Source organism: Microcaecilia unicolor, chromosome 1, assembly GCF_901765095.1.
Source record: "Microcaecilia unicolor chromosome 1, aMicUni1.1, whole genome shotgun sequence".
Lineage (NCBI taxonomy): Eukaryota > Metazoa > Chordata > Amphibia > Gymnophiona > Siphonopidae > Microcaecilia > Microcaecilia unicolor.
The window spans coordinates 38,888,696-38,903,335 of NC_044031.1; the positions used below are offsets into that span (position 1 = coordinate 38,888,696).

Sequence of the window (14,640 nt, forward strand, 5' to 3'; positions counted from 1 at the left end):
TAGCAGAGCTCAAGTGCAGATCTTCCTTTGGATTCTCCCTGGCAGTTAAGTGGTAGAAAGCTCCTCCCAACAGACTAAAACAAAACTTAAACCCCCTGAGTTCAAGAGAAAACGAAACTGAAGAAGACGCCTGAAAATTCCTCGAGCAAGAAGTATTAGTAACAGTAGGTGAAAAGGCTCCAGATGGAAGGCACAGAAGACGTTGACGGGCAAAGAAGCTTCAGCTATACCAACATGCAGAGAGGTAACTTTTCTGCTAAATTTCCCCAGGAGAAGTGGGTCCTGCCTCTCCTCTGGTAACATGTTTGCTGCTGAGCATTACATTTCATTACAACTAGACTTTTTATTTACATAGTAACATGGAGGGGCATAATCGAACGGGGCGCCCAAGTTTTCCTGAGTACGTCCTCGCAGGACGTCCCGGCGAAGGGCCGGGGAAACCCGTATTATCGAAACAAGATGGGCGTCCATCTGTTGTTTCGATAATACGGTCGGGGACGCCCAAATCTCCACATTTAGGTCGACCTTAGAGATGGTCGTCCCCGGTTTTCGGCGATAATGGAAACCGAGGACGCCAATCTCAGAAATGACCAAATCCAAGCCCTTTGGTCGTGGGAAGAGCCAGCATTCGTAGTGCACTGGTCCCCCTCACATGCCAGGACACCAACCGGGCACCCAAGGCTAGGGGGCACTGCAGTAGACTTCAGAAATTGTTCCCAGGTGCATAGCTCCCTTACCTTGGGTGCTGAGCCCCCCCAACCCCCCCCAAAAAAAACCCACACCCCACAACTGTACAACACTACCATAGCCCTAAGGGGTGAAAGAGGGCACCTACATATAGTAACATAGTAGATGATGGCAGAAAAAGACCTGCATGGTCCATCCAGTCTGCCCCACGAGATAAACTCATATGTGCCACTTTTTGTGCATACCTTACCTTGATTGTACCTGTCTTTTTCAGGGCACAGACCTTATGTCTGCCCAGCACTATCCCTGCCCCCCAACCACCAGCCCCGCCTCCCACCACCAGCTCTGGCACAGACCGTATAAGTCTGCCCAGCACTATCCCCGCCTCCCACTACCAGCTCTGCCACCCAATCTCGGCTAAGCTCCTGAGGATCCATTCCTTCTGAACAGGATTCCTTTATGTTTATCCCATGCATGTTTGAATTCCGTTACCGTTTTCATCTCCACCACCTCCCGCGGGAGGGCATTCCAAGCATCCACTACTCTCTCCGTGAAAAAATACTTCCTGACATTTTTCTTGAGTCTGCCCCCCTTCAATCTCATTTCATGTCCTCTCGTTCTACCGCCTTCGCATCTCCGTACAGTGGGTACAGTGGATTTCTGGTGGGTTTCGAAGGGCTCATATTTACCACAAGTGTAACAGGTAGGGGGGGGATGGGCCTGGGTCCGCCTGCCTGAAGTGCACTGCACCCACTAAAACTGCTCCAGGGACCTGCATACTGCTGTCAGGGAGCTGGGTATGACATTTGAGGCTGGCATAAAGGCAGGCAAAAAAATATGTTTAAATTTTTTTTAGGGTGGGAAGGGGTTAGTGACCACTGGGGGAATAAGGGGAGGTCATCCCCGATTCCGACCGGTGGTCATCTGGTTAGTTCGGGCACCTTTTTGAGGCTTGGTTGCAAGAAAAAATGGACCAAGTCAGCCAAGTGCTTGTCAGGGACGCCCTTCTTTTTTCCATTATCGGCCGAGGACGCCCATGTGTTAAGAATGCCCCAGTCCCGCCTTCGCTATGCTTCTGACACGCCCCTGGGAACTTTGGTCGTTCCCGCGACGGAAGGCAGTTGGGGACGTCCAAAATCGGCTTTCGATTATGCCTATTTGGGCAACCCTGGGAGAAGGACGCCCATCTCCCGATTTGTGTCAAAAGATGGGCACCCTTCTCTTTCGAAAATAAGCCTGATAGTAACATAACATAACATAGTAACATAGTAGATGACGGCAGAGAAAGACCTGTATGGTCCATCCAGTCTGCCCACAAGATAAACTCATATGTGCTACTTTATGCATATACCTTACCTTGATTTGTATCTGCCATTTTCAGGGCACAGACCATAGAAGTCTGCCCAGCACTAGCCCCGCCTCCCAACCAATGGCCCCGCCTCCCAACACCGGTACTGCCACCCAATCTCTGCTAAGCTTCTGAGGTTCCATTCCTTCTGAACTGGATTCCTTTATGTTTATCCCATGCATTTTTAATTCCGTTACCGTTTTCATCTCCACCACCTCGCGCGGGATCCCGTCCGGTCCCATTTTCCTGTACTCCTGGTGATTGGTAATAACAATGACTAGACCATTAAAAAAGATTACATTATTAATACCCATCTTACGGCCCTTTTTGTGATATAGGGCTAGCTAAAAAGGAGTATGAAAGAGAAAGCAGACCCCTGCAGTGGGATACAAAATTTCCTGAGTTTAATGAGAGATCTAGTCCCTCAGCTTCGAAGCTTCCAGTTTTTATCTGCCTTTGGGGTCTTCTAAATCCCCAGGAGCAGAGAAACAGTGGATGTTAGCAGATGGGATATTTCTTTTAGACAGCGTCTTGCTGGTCTCATGCCACCAGTGTGATTTGTTAGTGATTAAAGGTGTGTGTGAATGTGTCAGAAACTGTAAAGACTGGGCTGACTGTAGTAGAGAATGTAGCCCTGATGATTTAACCAGGAGAGGTTGAAAGAATATCTACTATAATAAAACTCACCCTCAACGTTCTGAGGACACTGACGTCAGTGAAGCCAAGCCCTGACTTCCTTCGAAAAGGTTCGAAGGTTCGTGGTGGTGAAGCCACCAAAATCGCTCCGGGCCCCGCCCTCGAGGGCGGAGCAATAGCAGAACAACGAAGGGGTTGGCAGGGAGGGAGGCGGGGGGGGGATCGCTCCGGGCCCAGCCCTCGCGTCAAACGTCATGACGTTGGGGGCGGAGCAATGGCAGAACAACGAAGGTGTTGGCCAGGGAGGGAGGGGGGGGGTGTTGGCGACGAAACCCTTGCTAGCGCCCGTTTCATTTGCTCTGAAACGGGCCTCTTTTACTAGTGTATAAATAAGAACAGGTATTATTTCAGAGACTGCTGGGTGCCTTTTGGGATTTCCCCTTCGTTGTTCTGCTATTGCTCCGCCCTCGAGGGCGGGGCCCGGAGCGATTTTGGTGCCTTCACCACCACGAACCTTCGAACCTTTTCGAAGGAAGTCAGGGCTTGGCTTCACTGACGTCAGTGTCCTCAGAACGTTGAGGGTGAGTTTTATTATAGTAGATTGGTTAGACATCTCAACCGAGGCAGCAAGATGATTTTTAACGTATTGTGGTTAACCTTATTTGCAGTCCCTGTAACTGAATTTTATAGGACATTCTCTATTTAACTTTGTCATGTATTTCTTACTTGCCCAGTATGTTACCAAATTAGGGAAGTATTAAATGTCTTTACCCCCAAACTGTCTGATAATTAAGATCCTTTCTGGGACTACTAAACTTCTGCTGAGATTGGGCCTCCAATTATACCCAATGTATCTGTACATCTATTTCCTAAACTGAATGTAGCATGTGCACTGGGGAGGGAAAACAGGGCAGGCAGCGTGACGGGGAGGATCGCTGCAGGAAAGCTTCTGCTGGTGGGGCTTGAGAACCCCCACCAGCCCAAGTATGTGGGGTTACAGAGGGAGTCAAGAGCGGTGGGGAGGCGGGGCAAAATGTGCTCCCCCCTCCCACTTTGGTCTCATGCCGTCTCTTAAATCGAGGTTTAGTTATGCCTCTGCTGTACTCTGACAGTAAAGTCACAAAAGGGTCCTTTTACTAGCTGTATTAAGCACTACCAATTTACCACTGCTTAAAATCACATACTGTGGGGCGTGATGAGATGTCCCATGGTAATTTTGAAATGTACGCGTCTAAACCACACGCAAAAAAATATTTTTTATTATTTTGCTGAGGGGGGCGTGTGTGGTGGCAAAGAGTGGGCACAACTATATTAATCAGTTAGCGTGTCAGCATGCTAACTGATCAGCGCATGAGCCCTCACAAAATAGGTGGTGAAAAGGGCTCAAATGCTAATCTGCGTGTGGCCGTTAATTAAGAAAATGGATAGCGGCCATTGAATTGCTGTGGTAAAAGGTTCCCAAAGTCTTGTAAGAAATAAAGAAATAGGGGCCTCTTTTACTAAGGAGTGCTAGCGTTTTTAGCTTGTGCTAATATTTAGGGCGCGCTAAACATTAGAGAATGTCTATGGACATCTCTAACGTTTAGCACACCCTAAATATTAACGTGAACTGAAAACGCTAGTGCACCTTAGTAAAAGACACCCCTCCCTCAATATGGTACAAGCGCACTTGTAGCAACCATGTTTGTTTGGAAACCCATAGGTGAAACCAGATGTGTCTGGAGGGTCTGGAGAGCCACAAAATCTTTTATCTCGGATTGTAAAAACAAATGTAGCAAACTTTATGAAGAGAAACTCAGATTGACATCTGCGACTGTATGTGCACAGTGGCTACACAGAAGAGGTACGTAAGTCATTAAACTGCTAATTCCAGCTTCTACTCAGCTTTCTAATAAGTGAACCTTAGAAGCTCTAAGAATGACAAAAAAGCTGGTGGCACCTTATAGACTAACTGATTTCTTGAGGCCTGAGCTTTTAAGGACAAGACTCTATTTGGATGCTTGGAATGCCCTCCCGCGGGAGGTGGTGGAAATGAAAACGGTAACAGAATTCAAACACGCGTGGGATAAACATAAAGAAATCCTATTCAGAAGGAATGGATCCTAAGGAGCTTAGCCGAGATTGGGTGGCAGAACCAGCTGGTGGTGGGAGGCGAGGATAGTGCTGGACAGACTTATACGGTCTGTGCCCTGAAGAGGAGAGGTACAAATCAAAGTAGGGTATACACAAAAAGTAGCACATATGAGTTTGTCTTGTTGGGCAGACTGGATGGACCATGCAGGTCTTTTTCTGCCGTCATTTACTATGTTACTATGTTACTTGATCCTCCAAAACTGATGTTAGTACATAAGTAATTATAACTAACTATCTAACCATAGGGGTTATGTTCAAAAACCAGAGTCTATTTAAACATCTAGATACTAAAGACTCCAGAGCTAAGAAAAAGCTTATTTTATTAACAAAATATCAGTCATTCACACACCACAATATTTCACAATACAATGTTACCACTCATTCACTTTAACATGTGTCAACCAATTATCAAAATTCGGAAAAAACATATATAGCTGTGCCAATTGATCTTTACATATTACTATTCTTTCATCGATGCTTATATATAGTCCTTTAGAACAATGTACAACTTATGCATTTGATATTATGAATTCATCTTCAACTCTGGTTCTATACACTAGAACCAGCGCGTAGTTGGTGCTGAATGTCCTGCACTAAAACAGTTTTAGAACCATATTGCACCGTAATAGTATGCTCAGTCCATAAAAGTTCATAACTATTTTCTTGCTTACTAGCAACAATTATTAAGAATATTAAGGCAATCCAAAATTGAAATGGCTGAAAACATGTAAGCGTGCTTGAAATTTTCACATCGCCGGTTCCCCGATGCTGATCGGCATTTCGTCTCCTTCTTCAGGAGGAACCAAAATAATAATCTAACACTTGGCTGCTCGCCAGCGTGGCGGTCGGCAGTGCTTCCGTACAGGAATCACATCTCCGGAAGTAGCAACTTCCGGAGATGTGATTCCTGTACGGAAGCACTGCCGACCGCCACGCTGGCGAGCAGCCAAGTGTTAGATTATTATTTTGGTTCCTCCTGAAGAAGGAGACGAAATGCCGATCAGCATCGGGGAACCGGCGATGTGAAAATTTCAAGCACGCTTACATGTTTTCAGCCATTTCAATTTTGGATTGCCTTAATATTCTTAATAATTGTTGCTAGTAAGCAAGAAAATAGTTTATGAACTTTTATGGACTGAGCATACTATTACGGTGCAATATGGTTCTAAAACTGTTTTAGTGCAGGACATTCAGCACCAACTACGCGCTGGTTCTAGTGTATAGAACCAGAGTTGAAGATGAATTCATAATATCAAATGCATAAGTTGTACATTGTTCTAAAGGACTATATATAAGCATCGATGAAAGAATAGTAATATGTAAAGATCAATTGGCACAGCTATATATGTTTTTTCCGAATTTTGATAATTGGTTGACACATGTTAAAGTGAATGAGTGGTAACATTGTATTGTGAAATATTGTGGTGTGTGAATGACTGATATTTTGTTAATAAAATAAGCTTTTTCATAGCTCTGGAGTCTTTAGTATCTAGTACATAAGTAATGCCACACTGGGACAGACCAGAGGTCCATCAAGCCCAGCATCCTGTTTCCAACAGTGGCCAATCCAGGTCACAAATACCTGGCAAGATCCCCAAAAAGCTCAATACATTTTATGCTGCTTATCCCAGAAATAAGCAGTGGATTTTCCCCAATTTAATAATGGTCTACGGACTTTTCCTTTAGGAAGCCGTCCAGACCTTTTTAAATCTCCACTAAGCTAACCGCCTTTATCACATTCTCTGGCAACGACTTCCAGTTTTTAACTACACATTGAGTGAAGAAAAATTTTCTCAGATTCGTATTAAATTTACTACTTTGTAGCTTCATCGCATGCCCCCTAGTCCTAGTATTTCTGGAAATAGTAAACAAATGATTCATGTCTACCTGTTCTACTCCACTCATTATTTTATAGACCTCTATCATATCTTCCTTCAGCCGTCTTTTCTCCAAGCTGAACAGCCCTAGACGCTTCAGCTTTTTCTCATAGGGAAGTTGTCCCATCCCCTTTATCATTTTCGTTGCCCTTCTCTGAACCTTTTCTAATTCCACTATATCTTTTTTTTGAGATGCGGCGACCAGAATTGAACAGAATATTCGAGGTGCGGTCGCACCATGGACCGATACAAAGGCATTGTAACATCCTCACTTTTGTTTCCATTCCTTTCCTAATAATACCTAACATTCTATTTGCTTCCTTAGCCGCCACAGCACACTGAGCAGAGGATTTCAACGTGTCATCAACAACGACGCCAAGATCCCTTTCTTGCTCAGTGACTCCTAACGTGGAACCTTGCATTACGTAGCTATAATTCGGGTTCCTCTTTCCCACATGCATCACTTGGCACTTGCTCACATTAAACGTCATCTGCCATTTAGCCGCCCAGTCTCCCAGTCTTGTAAGGTCCTCCTGTAATTTTTCACAATCCTCTTTCGATTTAACTACTTTGAATAACTTTGTGTCATCAGCAAATTTAATTACCTCACTAGTCACTTCCATCGCTAGATCATTTATAAATATGTTAAAAAGCAGCGGTCCCAGCACAGACCCCTGGTGAACCCCACTAACTACCCTTCTCCATTGAGAATACTGACCATTTAACCCTACTCTCTGTTTTTTAAAAATCTTTTAACTAGTTTTTAATCTTCAGTAGGACACTACCTCCTATCCCATGGCTTTCCAATTTCCTCTGGAGTCTTTCATGAGGTACTTTGTCAAATGCCTTTTGAAAATCCAGATACACAACGTACAGGACATCAGACTCAGAAACAGAACGAAGCCTGAAGAAGAGGACCTCGGCTGGCGGGGGTTGGGGTCCCCCGCCAGCAAAGGTAGGCGACGGTGACGGCGGGTTGGTGGTGGGAGGGGGGGTTGAGAGGGTCGTCAGCAGGGGGTCCAGGGCCAAATCTACGGGGGCCCAGGCCCCCGTGACCCCACGTAGCTACACCCCTGCTGCATAGTAACCAGATAAAATCAGGACAGCCTTTAAGCAGTCCTACCTGTATCTGGATATTTATCTGCTTAGCAAACCGAATATCTTTTTGCAATTGTAACCTAGCCCGTGTCATGTTTCTTTCCTCCTCCAGATGTTTTTATTTAGGGTATATTAAATAAAATGTGAAATATCGCTGCTAACCAGATAACTTCCAGCTCAGCCCTCATACTGCCCTGGCACTATCTGGATAGTGTTGAGGCGATCTTTAATGATATTCAGTGACACTCTCCGGATACTGTCACTGAATATCAACAGAGAGTCACGGCTAAGGGAAACGTACAGATAACTGCAGGAGATATCCAGATATTTCCCTTTGAATATTGGGCTTTCTGTATTCCATGGCTCACTGAGTACTCTGAAAGCAGAGTAAGTCACAATCGGGTCCCTTTTACTAAGGTGCGCCCAAAAGTGGCCTGCGCTGGTTTAGGCACGTGTTTTGGATGTGCGCTGGCCCATTTCCTGAGCGCACCTAGAAAAAAGGGACTTTTTTTATTGTGCCGGAAAATGGGCGTGCGGCAAAATTAAAACCAGCACGCATCGTTTTCAGCCTGAGATCTTAATGCCACCCATTGACTTAGCGGTAAGGTCTCATGTGCTAACCGAGTGGTAAGTGTCTAGCACACGCCAACTGATGATTACTGCTGGGTAAGTGCTCCGCAGTCGAAAATTAAAAATATTTTCTACCGCGTGTTGTGGGCGCTCGCCAAAAATGGAATTACTGCCTGGGGCATGCGGTAGCCAGGCGGTAGTGCCAATTTGACGCGTGTTGGATGTGCGTAGGTGCCTACGTGCCTCAGTAAAAGGGCCCCAATGTTAGTAAGAAATAAAGACAGAGATGTGGTACAAGCTTTGTAGTAACCATGTTTATTTGCTACCCACAGGCGCAACCAGATGTGTCCGCAAGGTCTGGGAAGCTGGGAAATCCTTTATCTCTGATTGTAAAAACAAATATAGCAGACTTTATGAAGACAAACCCAGACTGCAATCTGTGGCTGGATGTGCACAGTGGCTACGCAGAAGAGGTATGCCATTAAAGCAGCTTATTCCAGCTCAGCTTCCTAGTAAGTGAATCTTGCAAACTCTAAGAATGACAAAAAAGCTGGTGGCACCTTAAACAGTAACTGATTTCTTGAGGCCTGAGCTTTCAAGACAAGGATGCACTTGTTCCTCAAAGTTGATGTTTCAGTAAATTAGTAGTCTAGAGATTCTTAACCTTTTTGGAGTTGGGACACATCTGACTGCGATGCTCGCATATGTAACATAATGTACCCCTGTCAGTCATGGACCTTTTTTGTCTGACACAGTATAGCAGTTCTTATGAATTAGATGTAAACATGCTCTCCAGCCAGAAAAACCTTATGCCCCTCCCCCCCCCCCCCCCCCCCCCCACAACAGGTGCTGATCAGAAGTAGCACATTTCTCCATAGATGTCACTGAAAAATATTTTCATTTTTATGTCAACTGAGCAATAACAACATAAATCTCGCCACTATCAGGCACATTATAAAATAATGCAAAACCTGAAAAAAATCTACACTTGGCATACATATAGCAAACCTACCATACGACAGTAGCACTAATTCCTGTGATTCAAACAGCATGAATCTACCTATGAATAGGCAGCACTACAAATATCACACTGGGCTCTAGAACACCAATACACCCACGACTGGTAAAACAGAATACGTGGGACTGCAACAGATCTCTACACAGAAAGTGTCTGTGAACAGAATATCATACCTCAGTCACACATAAAACAGAGACAGACCCTCATCAAATACAAAACTAGGGATAATAAATCAGAAACAAAAATCAAACTGGAAACCCCAAGAAGTCAAACTTGGCATGATCGCAACACTGAGCAAATCAGAAACGGATTTTCTCTGGTCCTGAACAAACTAAAAAGACATATGCAGTGCATATTTCCAAATGCTACCATTCTAGTTAATAGATTGAAATTAAGACTTTTTTTCTACCTTTGTTATTTGGGCATTTTATTTTTCCAATCATATTGATCCCAGGTTTTCTTTTCTGCTTTCATGTCTGTCTTCTTTTATACTCTTTCCAGTGACTGCTATCCATTTGTCTTTTCCCCTTTCTCTGTCTTCTTAAATTTCCTCACTGCATTTGTATGAGACATATTGATAGTTCTCTTTGAGCTTTTTCTTCCCTTTCTTGTCTACATCTCACCCTCCAGTCCTCTAACTCCTCCTTTCTACTTTTCACCTGTATATCAACTTTCCATCTCCTTTTCTCACTTCCTGCCTGGCTCATCAACCCTAGCTCTCTCATTTCCCCTGTTTCACTCTTTCTCTAGCCCTTATTCCCTTCTATCTTTCACCCTCTCCCCATTACCTCATTTTTACTCTCTGTACTCACCATCCTCCTCTCACTCACCTCCTTGACAACAACTATGGCGTCTATCTGTATGGTTCCACCATGCTCAGCATCTCCCCTCCCTCCCCCTTCCTTCAGCCTTGTCTCCCAATATCTCCCCTCTTTCCCTCCTCCATCCCCATCCTTGTACCCTGCCATATTCTTCTTCTCTTTCAACCCTTATGGTTCGCCATCTTCCTGTCCTCTTCCCATTCTGCAATCCAGTATCTCCCTTCCCTTCAACAATGCACTATCTCCATTTCCCCTTCCCCCTCCTAACAGCACAGTATCTCTCCTCTTCAATGCAGGAGGAGATGTGGCCACACAAAGCCCCAAAGCTGTCTGGAGGGAGAAAGAATTACAGGACTGTTCATCCAAGACAGAGGCCTGAGAGGTGCTTGTTGAAGGAGTTCATCTACTGAGTACACACTGGCAAGGTTGCCAGATGGGAAAAATTTTCCCAGCCCAAAATCAGCCCTAAACCCGCCCAAAAAAACGCCCAAAGTCAAACCCCGCCACCCACGTCACCAACCCAGCCTCCCACGTCACCAGCCCCGCCCCCTGACGTCACCCCTGACGTCGTTAACCCCGTCCCTGATGTCGACCACGCCCCTCAAAAGCTTCTATTGGACTACATCGGACCAATAGAAGCCCCGGGAAAGCTTCTATTGGACCAAATTGGACCAATAGAAGCCCCGGAAAAAAGCGCACAGTGGCCACAGGAGAAGAGCCCAAGCCCGCACCCGCCGAAATTTTGCCGCAGCTGCTCAAAGAAAACCCGCCCAGTGTTGCGGGAAGACCACAACCCTGGCAACAATGCACACTGGCAGTAGCAATCACCAGAGAGAGTTTCTGTCTGCAGTGAAACCTTTAGAGGAGAGCCATTGGTGTAGTTTGCATTCTTACTTGGTGGGAGGAGGAGGGCAAAGGACATCAAACTGGATTGGGGGGGGGGGGGGGATAAATAAAGAATTAGCACTCACAGCATTTGGGGAGCTGCCAACCCCTCCATGCCCACTCCAAGCTATGCCTATGGAGAGAGCTGTGAAAGGACTTTACTACACCTCCCCCCTTCCTGCGGTGCTGCCTGTACAAGGGACGACTTCCCTATGAGGAAAGGCTAAAGCGGCTAGGGCTCTTCAGCTACCCCACTTGGATTACTGTAACGTTCTATTTCTTGGCATTAAGTGTCAATATCAGACAAACTGCAAATCATACAGAATACAGCTGCTAGACTAATATACAAATTAAATAGATATACCAGTGTTTCAACTCAACTCAACAAACTACACTGGCTTTCCATAGCAGAAAGACTCAGGTTAACAGCTGCTTGTTTAGTTTTTCAAATCCTCTGAACTGCTAACATAGTAACATAGTAACATAGTAGATGACGGCAGATAAAGACCTGCATGGTCCATCCAGTCTGCCCATGACAAACTCATATGTGTATACCTTACCTTGAATTTGTACCTGTCCTTTTCAGGGCACAGACCATATAAGTCTGCCCAGCAGTATTTCTCGCCTCCCAACCACCAGTCCCGCCTCCCATCACCGGCTCTGGTACAGACCGTATAAGTCTGCCCTCCCCTATCCTCGCCTCCCAACCACCACCCCCTCTTCCCCCTAACTGCTCCGCCACCCAATTTCAGCTAAGCTTCTGAGGATCCATTCCTTCTGCACAGGATTCCTCTATGCATATCCCACGCATGTTTGAACTCCGTTACCGTTTTCATCTCCACCACCTCCCGCGGGAGGGCATTCCAAGCGCCAACCACCCTCTCCGTGAAAAAATACTTCCTGACATCTTTCCTGAGTCTGCCCCCCTTCAATCTCATTTCATGTCCTCTCGCTCTACCGCCTTCCCATCTCCGGAAAAGGTTAGTTTGCGGATTAATACCTTTCAAATATTTGAACGTCTGTATCATATCACCCCTGTTCCTCCTTTCCTCCAGGGTGTACATGTTCAGGTCAGCAAGCCTCTCGATAGTGCTTAATTGCGGATCTCGTGCCTTTCTGTGGTTTTTGCAACTACATTCAAAGCAGTTTACATAGTACATACGTCTTTGTACCTGGGGCAATGGAGGGTTAAAGGGTCCTTTTACTAAGGCGCGCTAGCGTTTTTAGCGCACACTAAATGTTAGAGACGCCCATAGGAATGCATGGGCATCTCTAACGTTTAGCACGTTCTAAAAACACTAGCGTGCCTTACTAAAAGGACCCCTAAGTGACTTACCCAGCATCACAAGGAGCTGCAATGGGAATTGAACCCAGTTCCCCAGGATCAAAGTCTGCTGCACTTACCACTAGGCTACTCCTACACTAGTGACATGCCATGTAGAATCTCAAATAGGGAAAGGGAAATGGACCTGATTTACAGCCTTTCTGTGGTTTTTGCAACTACATTCAAAGTGGTTTACATAGTATATACAGATACTTATTTGTACCTGGGGCAATGGAGGGTTAAGTGACTTGTGATGATGGTTCTCTACTCAGCCAATCACTATATTTATGACTGATGTGTGAACTGAGCACTTCATAAATAGTAATATTATATTTGCATAATTGATATTTCTTGTTTAGCAGTTAAAAATTCATATGATTTTATTTGTTTCATTTATTGTTTACAATACCTAATTTTAAGTTAAGTACTAGAGAGATATAAATGATTTATTATTATTTGTCCTAGTGTGTTTTGTTTTATAAGTCAAACTTTTACCATACAGTGAAATGGTGCTGGTTGACTGAGATGCCAGGGTCATTTTGTTGTGCATTAAAATTTCAAAATGGTGCTGGCCTCGGATAAACGGGGAATCATTCTTGCTCCTGGACATGAAGCAGCATTGGCAGCATGATAAATGAAGAGATAGTTTGGGGGGGGGGGCTCAAGGGAGCTCATAGAGGGTGAGAGAAATCTCCTCCCGCCCCCCAGGGAGCAATTTTTGAAATTGTGGCTATTATCATGTTTTTGTTTCCATAATGTTGACATTTTCAAGCTTGTTTCAAGCAGCACATCCTTATAGAGATAATATTCAGATAGTATAATTTTATATTTCTGAATCGCTGTAATATTAGAAATGATTAACTGTGTGTTTTATATTTTTTTAATTCTTTATAGTGTTCAAGATCAACCTTTGGAAATGGTTTGTGTGTTTGGTGCTGTGCTTACTTACATACATAATCACAACATTGTTCTGTTCAGGATTCTACTCAGGTCAGAATATAGCTTGCAGTAAAAGTGTTGAAATGTTCTTTTTATATTGATAAAAATCCTGCAATGGAATGGAAATGTTGGACATTGTACAATCTGAGGACGTTGTTTAATGCAAGAGTACCTCTGCTTCAGGAAGCAGGTGAAAGCCTGGCTCTTCTCCCACGTTGTGAATGGAAGAAGCAACTGACTAGCTAGTCACACACATGGAAACTAAGGGGCCCTTTTACTAATCTGCATAAGCGTCTACATGAGCCCAGCGCGCGCCAAAATGGAGTTACCGCCCGACTTCCACATGGCTCTTGTGGTAATTTCATTTTTGGCACGCGTCCGATACACGCGTCTGAAAAATATTTGTTTATTTTCGGGCGACCGTAACAGACACACGCCAAGTGGCATTTGATGCGCATAGGTCATTACCGCCTGGATTCTTTACCTCTAGGTCAATGGCTGGCAGTAAGGTCTCAGACCCAAAATGGACTTGCAGCAATTTTTATTTTGCCACATGTCCATTTTTGGCAAAAACAAAAAGGCCTTTTTCACAGGCGCGCTAAAAAATGGATCGGCACGCGCCCAAAACCCATGCCTACACTATCGCAAGCCATTTTTCAGCGCACCTTTGTCAAAGGACACCAAATACCGGATGCACATGCTGTAGCAGGACTCATTTATCCACGCCTACCATAGTTGATATATCTTACACCTTTCTGACTTCGCGTGCTACTTTCTTTGATTGTCTATCTAATTCCCGTTACTCTACCTTTGCTATCTATGTGGTCATTGTAAGAAGGGCTATTGAAACATGCATAAACTGGCACTTAAACATTTATCTTGCAAAATGTCTAAGATCCCTTCAGTGGCGTACCTAGGGTAGTTGACACCCGGGGCCGGTCATTTTTTAACACCCCCCCAAATCCAGTACTAGGCATGCCGAGAATACAAAACACTCAGGACCTATAGAGCAATTCTACCATACCATAAGCAGTCATTTCTACGAGTCACACAAGGAAAAGGAAAGCATCTTAAACACTACAGTGAGCACTAGAACATCAATTCACCTATTGTAAAACGAAACCAGACAGAATAGTACAGATCGTAGATCCTGCACAGTCAATGCCAACTGAAAGCCATGTCTTTTTCACAAACACAGATACACCCTAATCCACTATAGAATAAGTAATCATAAACTTTCTATTTAGACAAAAATTAAACTGAACTCCCAATGCCAGACTCTGCATACAATGCAACACCACAGA

General features: G+C 44.7%; 1 protein-coding gene and 1 long non-coding RNA gene across 5 annotated transcripts in view; one reads left to right on the forward strand and one right to left on the reverse strand.

Moving 5' to 3' along the window:
* Nucleotides 1–14,640, forward strand: part of LOC115465304 (GTPase IMAP family member 4-like) — a 25,748-nt gene continuing 11,108 nt past the window's right edge. The window contains exons 1-4 of one of the 4 annotated variants that reach the window (XM_030195706.1): nt 1–244; nt 4,374–4,514; nt 8,682–8,861; nt 13,292–13,387. In XM_030195706.1, the coding sequence (XP_030051566.1) occupies nt 184–244; nt 4,374–4,514; nt 8,682–8,861; nt 13,292–13,387 (478 nt within the window). In that variant the 5' untranslated portion in view covers nt 1–183. The remainder of the gene's footprint in view (nt 245–4,373; nt 4,515–8,681; nt 8,862–13,291; nt 13,388–14,640) is intronic. The other 3 variants (XM_030195715.1, XM_030195722.1, XM_030195731.1) reach the window with 3 other exon arrangements.
* The window catches only part of LOC115465343, a 21,878-nt gene continuing 16,561 nt past the window's right edge, over nt 9,324–14,640 (reverse strand). Inside the window, exons 2-3 of the long non-coding RNA XR_003941397.1 lie at nt 14,187–14,195; nt 9,324–9,336 (exon numbers count right to left, since the gene is read on the reverse strand). This is a non-coding gene — a long non-coding RNA (uncharacterized LOC115465343). The remainder of the gene's footprint in view (nt 9,337–14,186; nt 14,196–14,640) is intronic.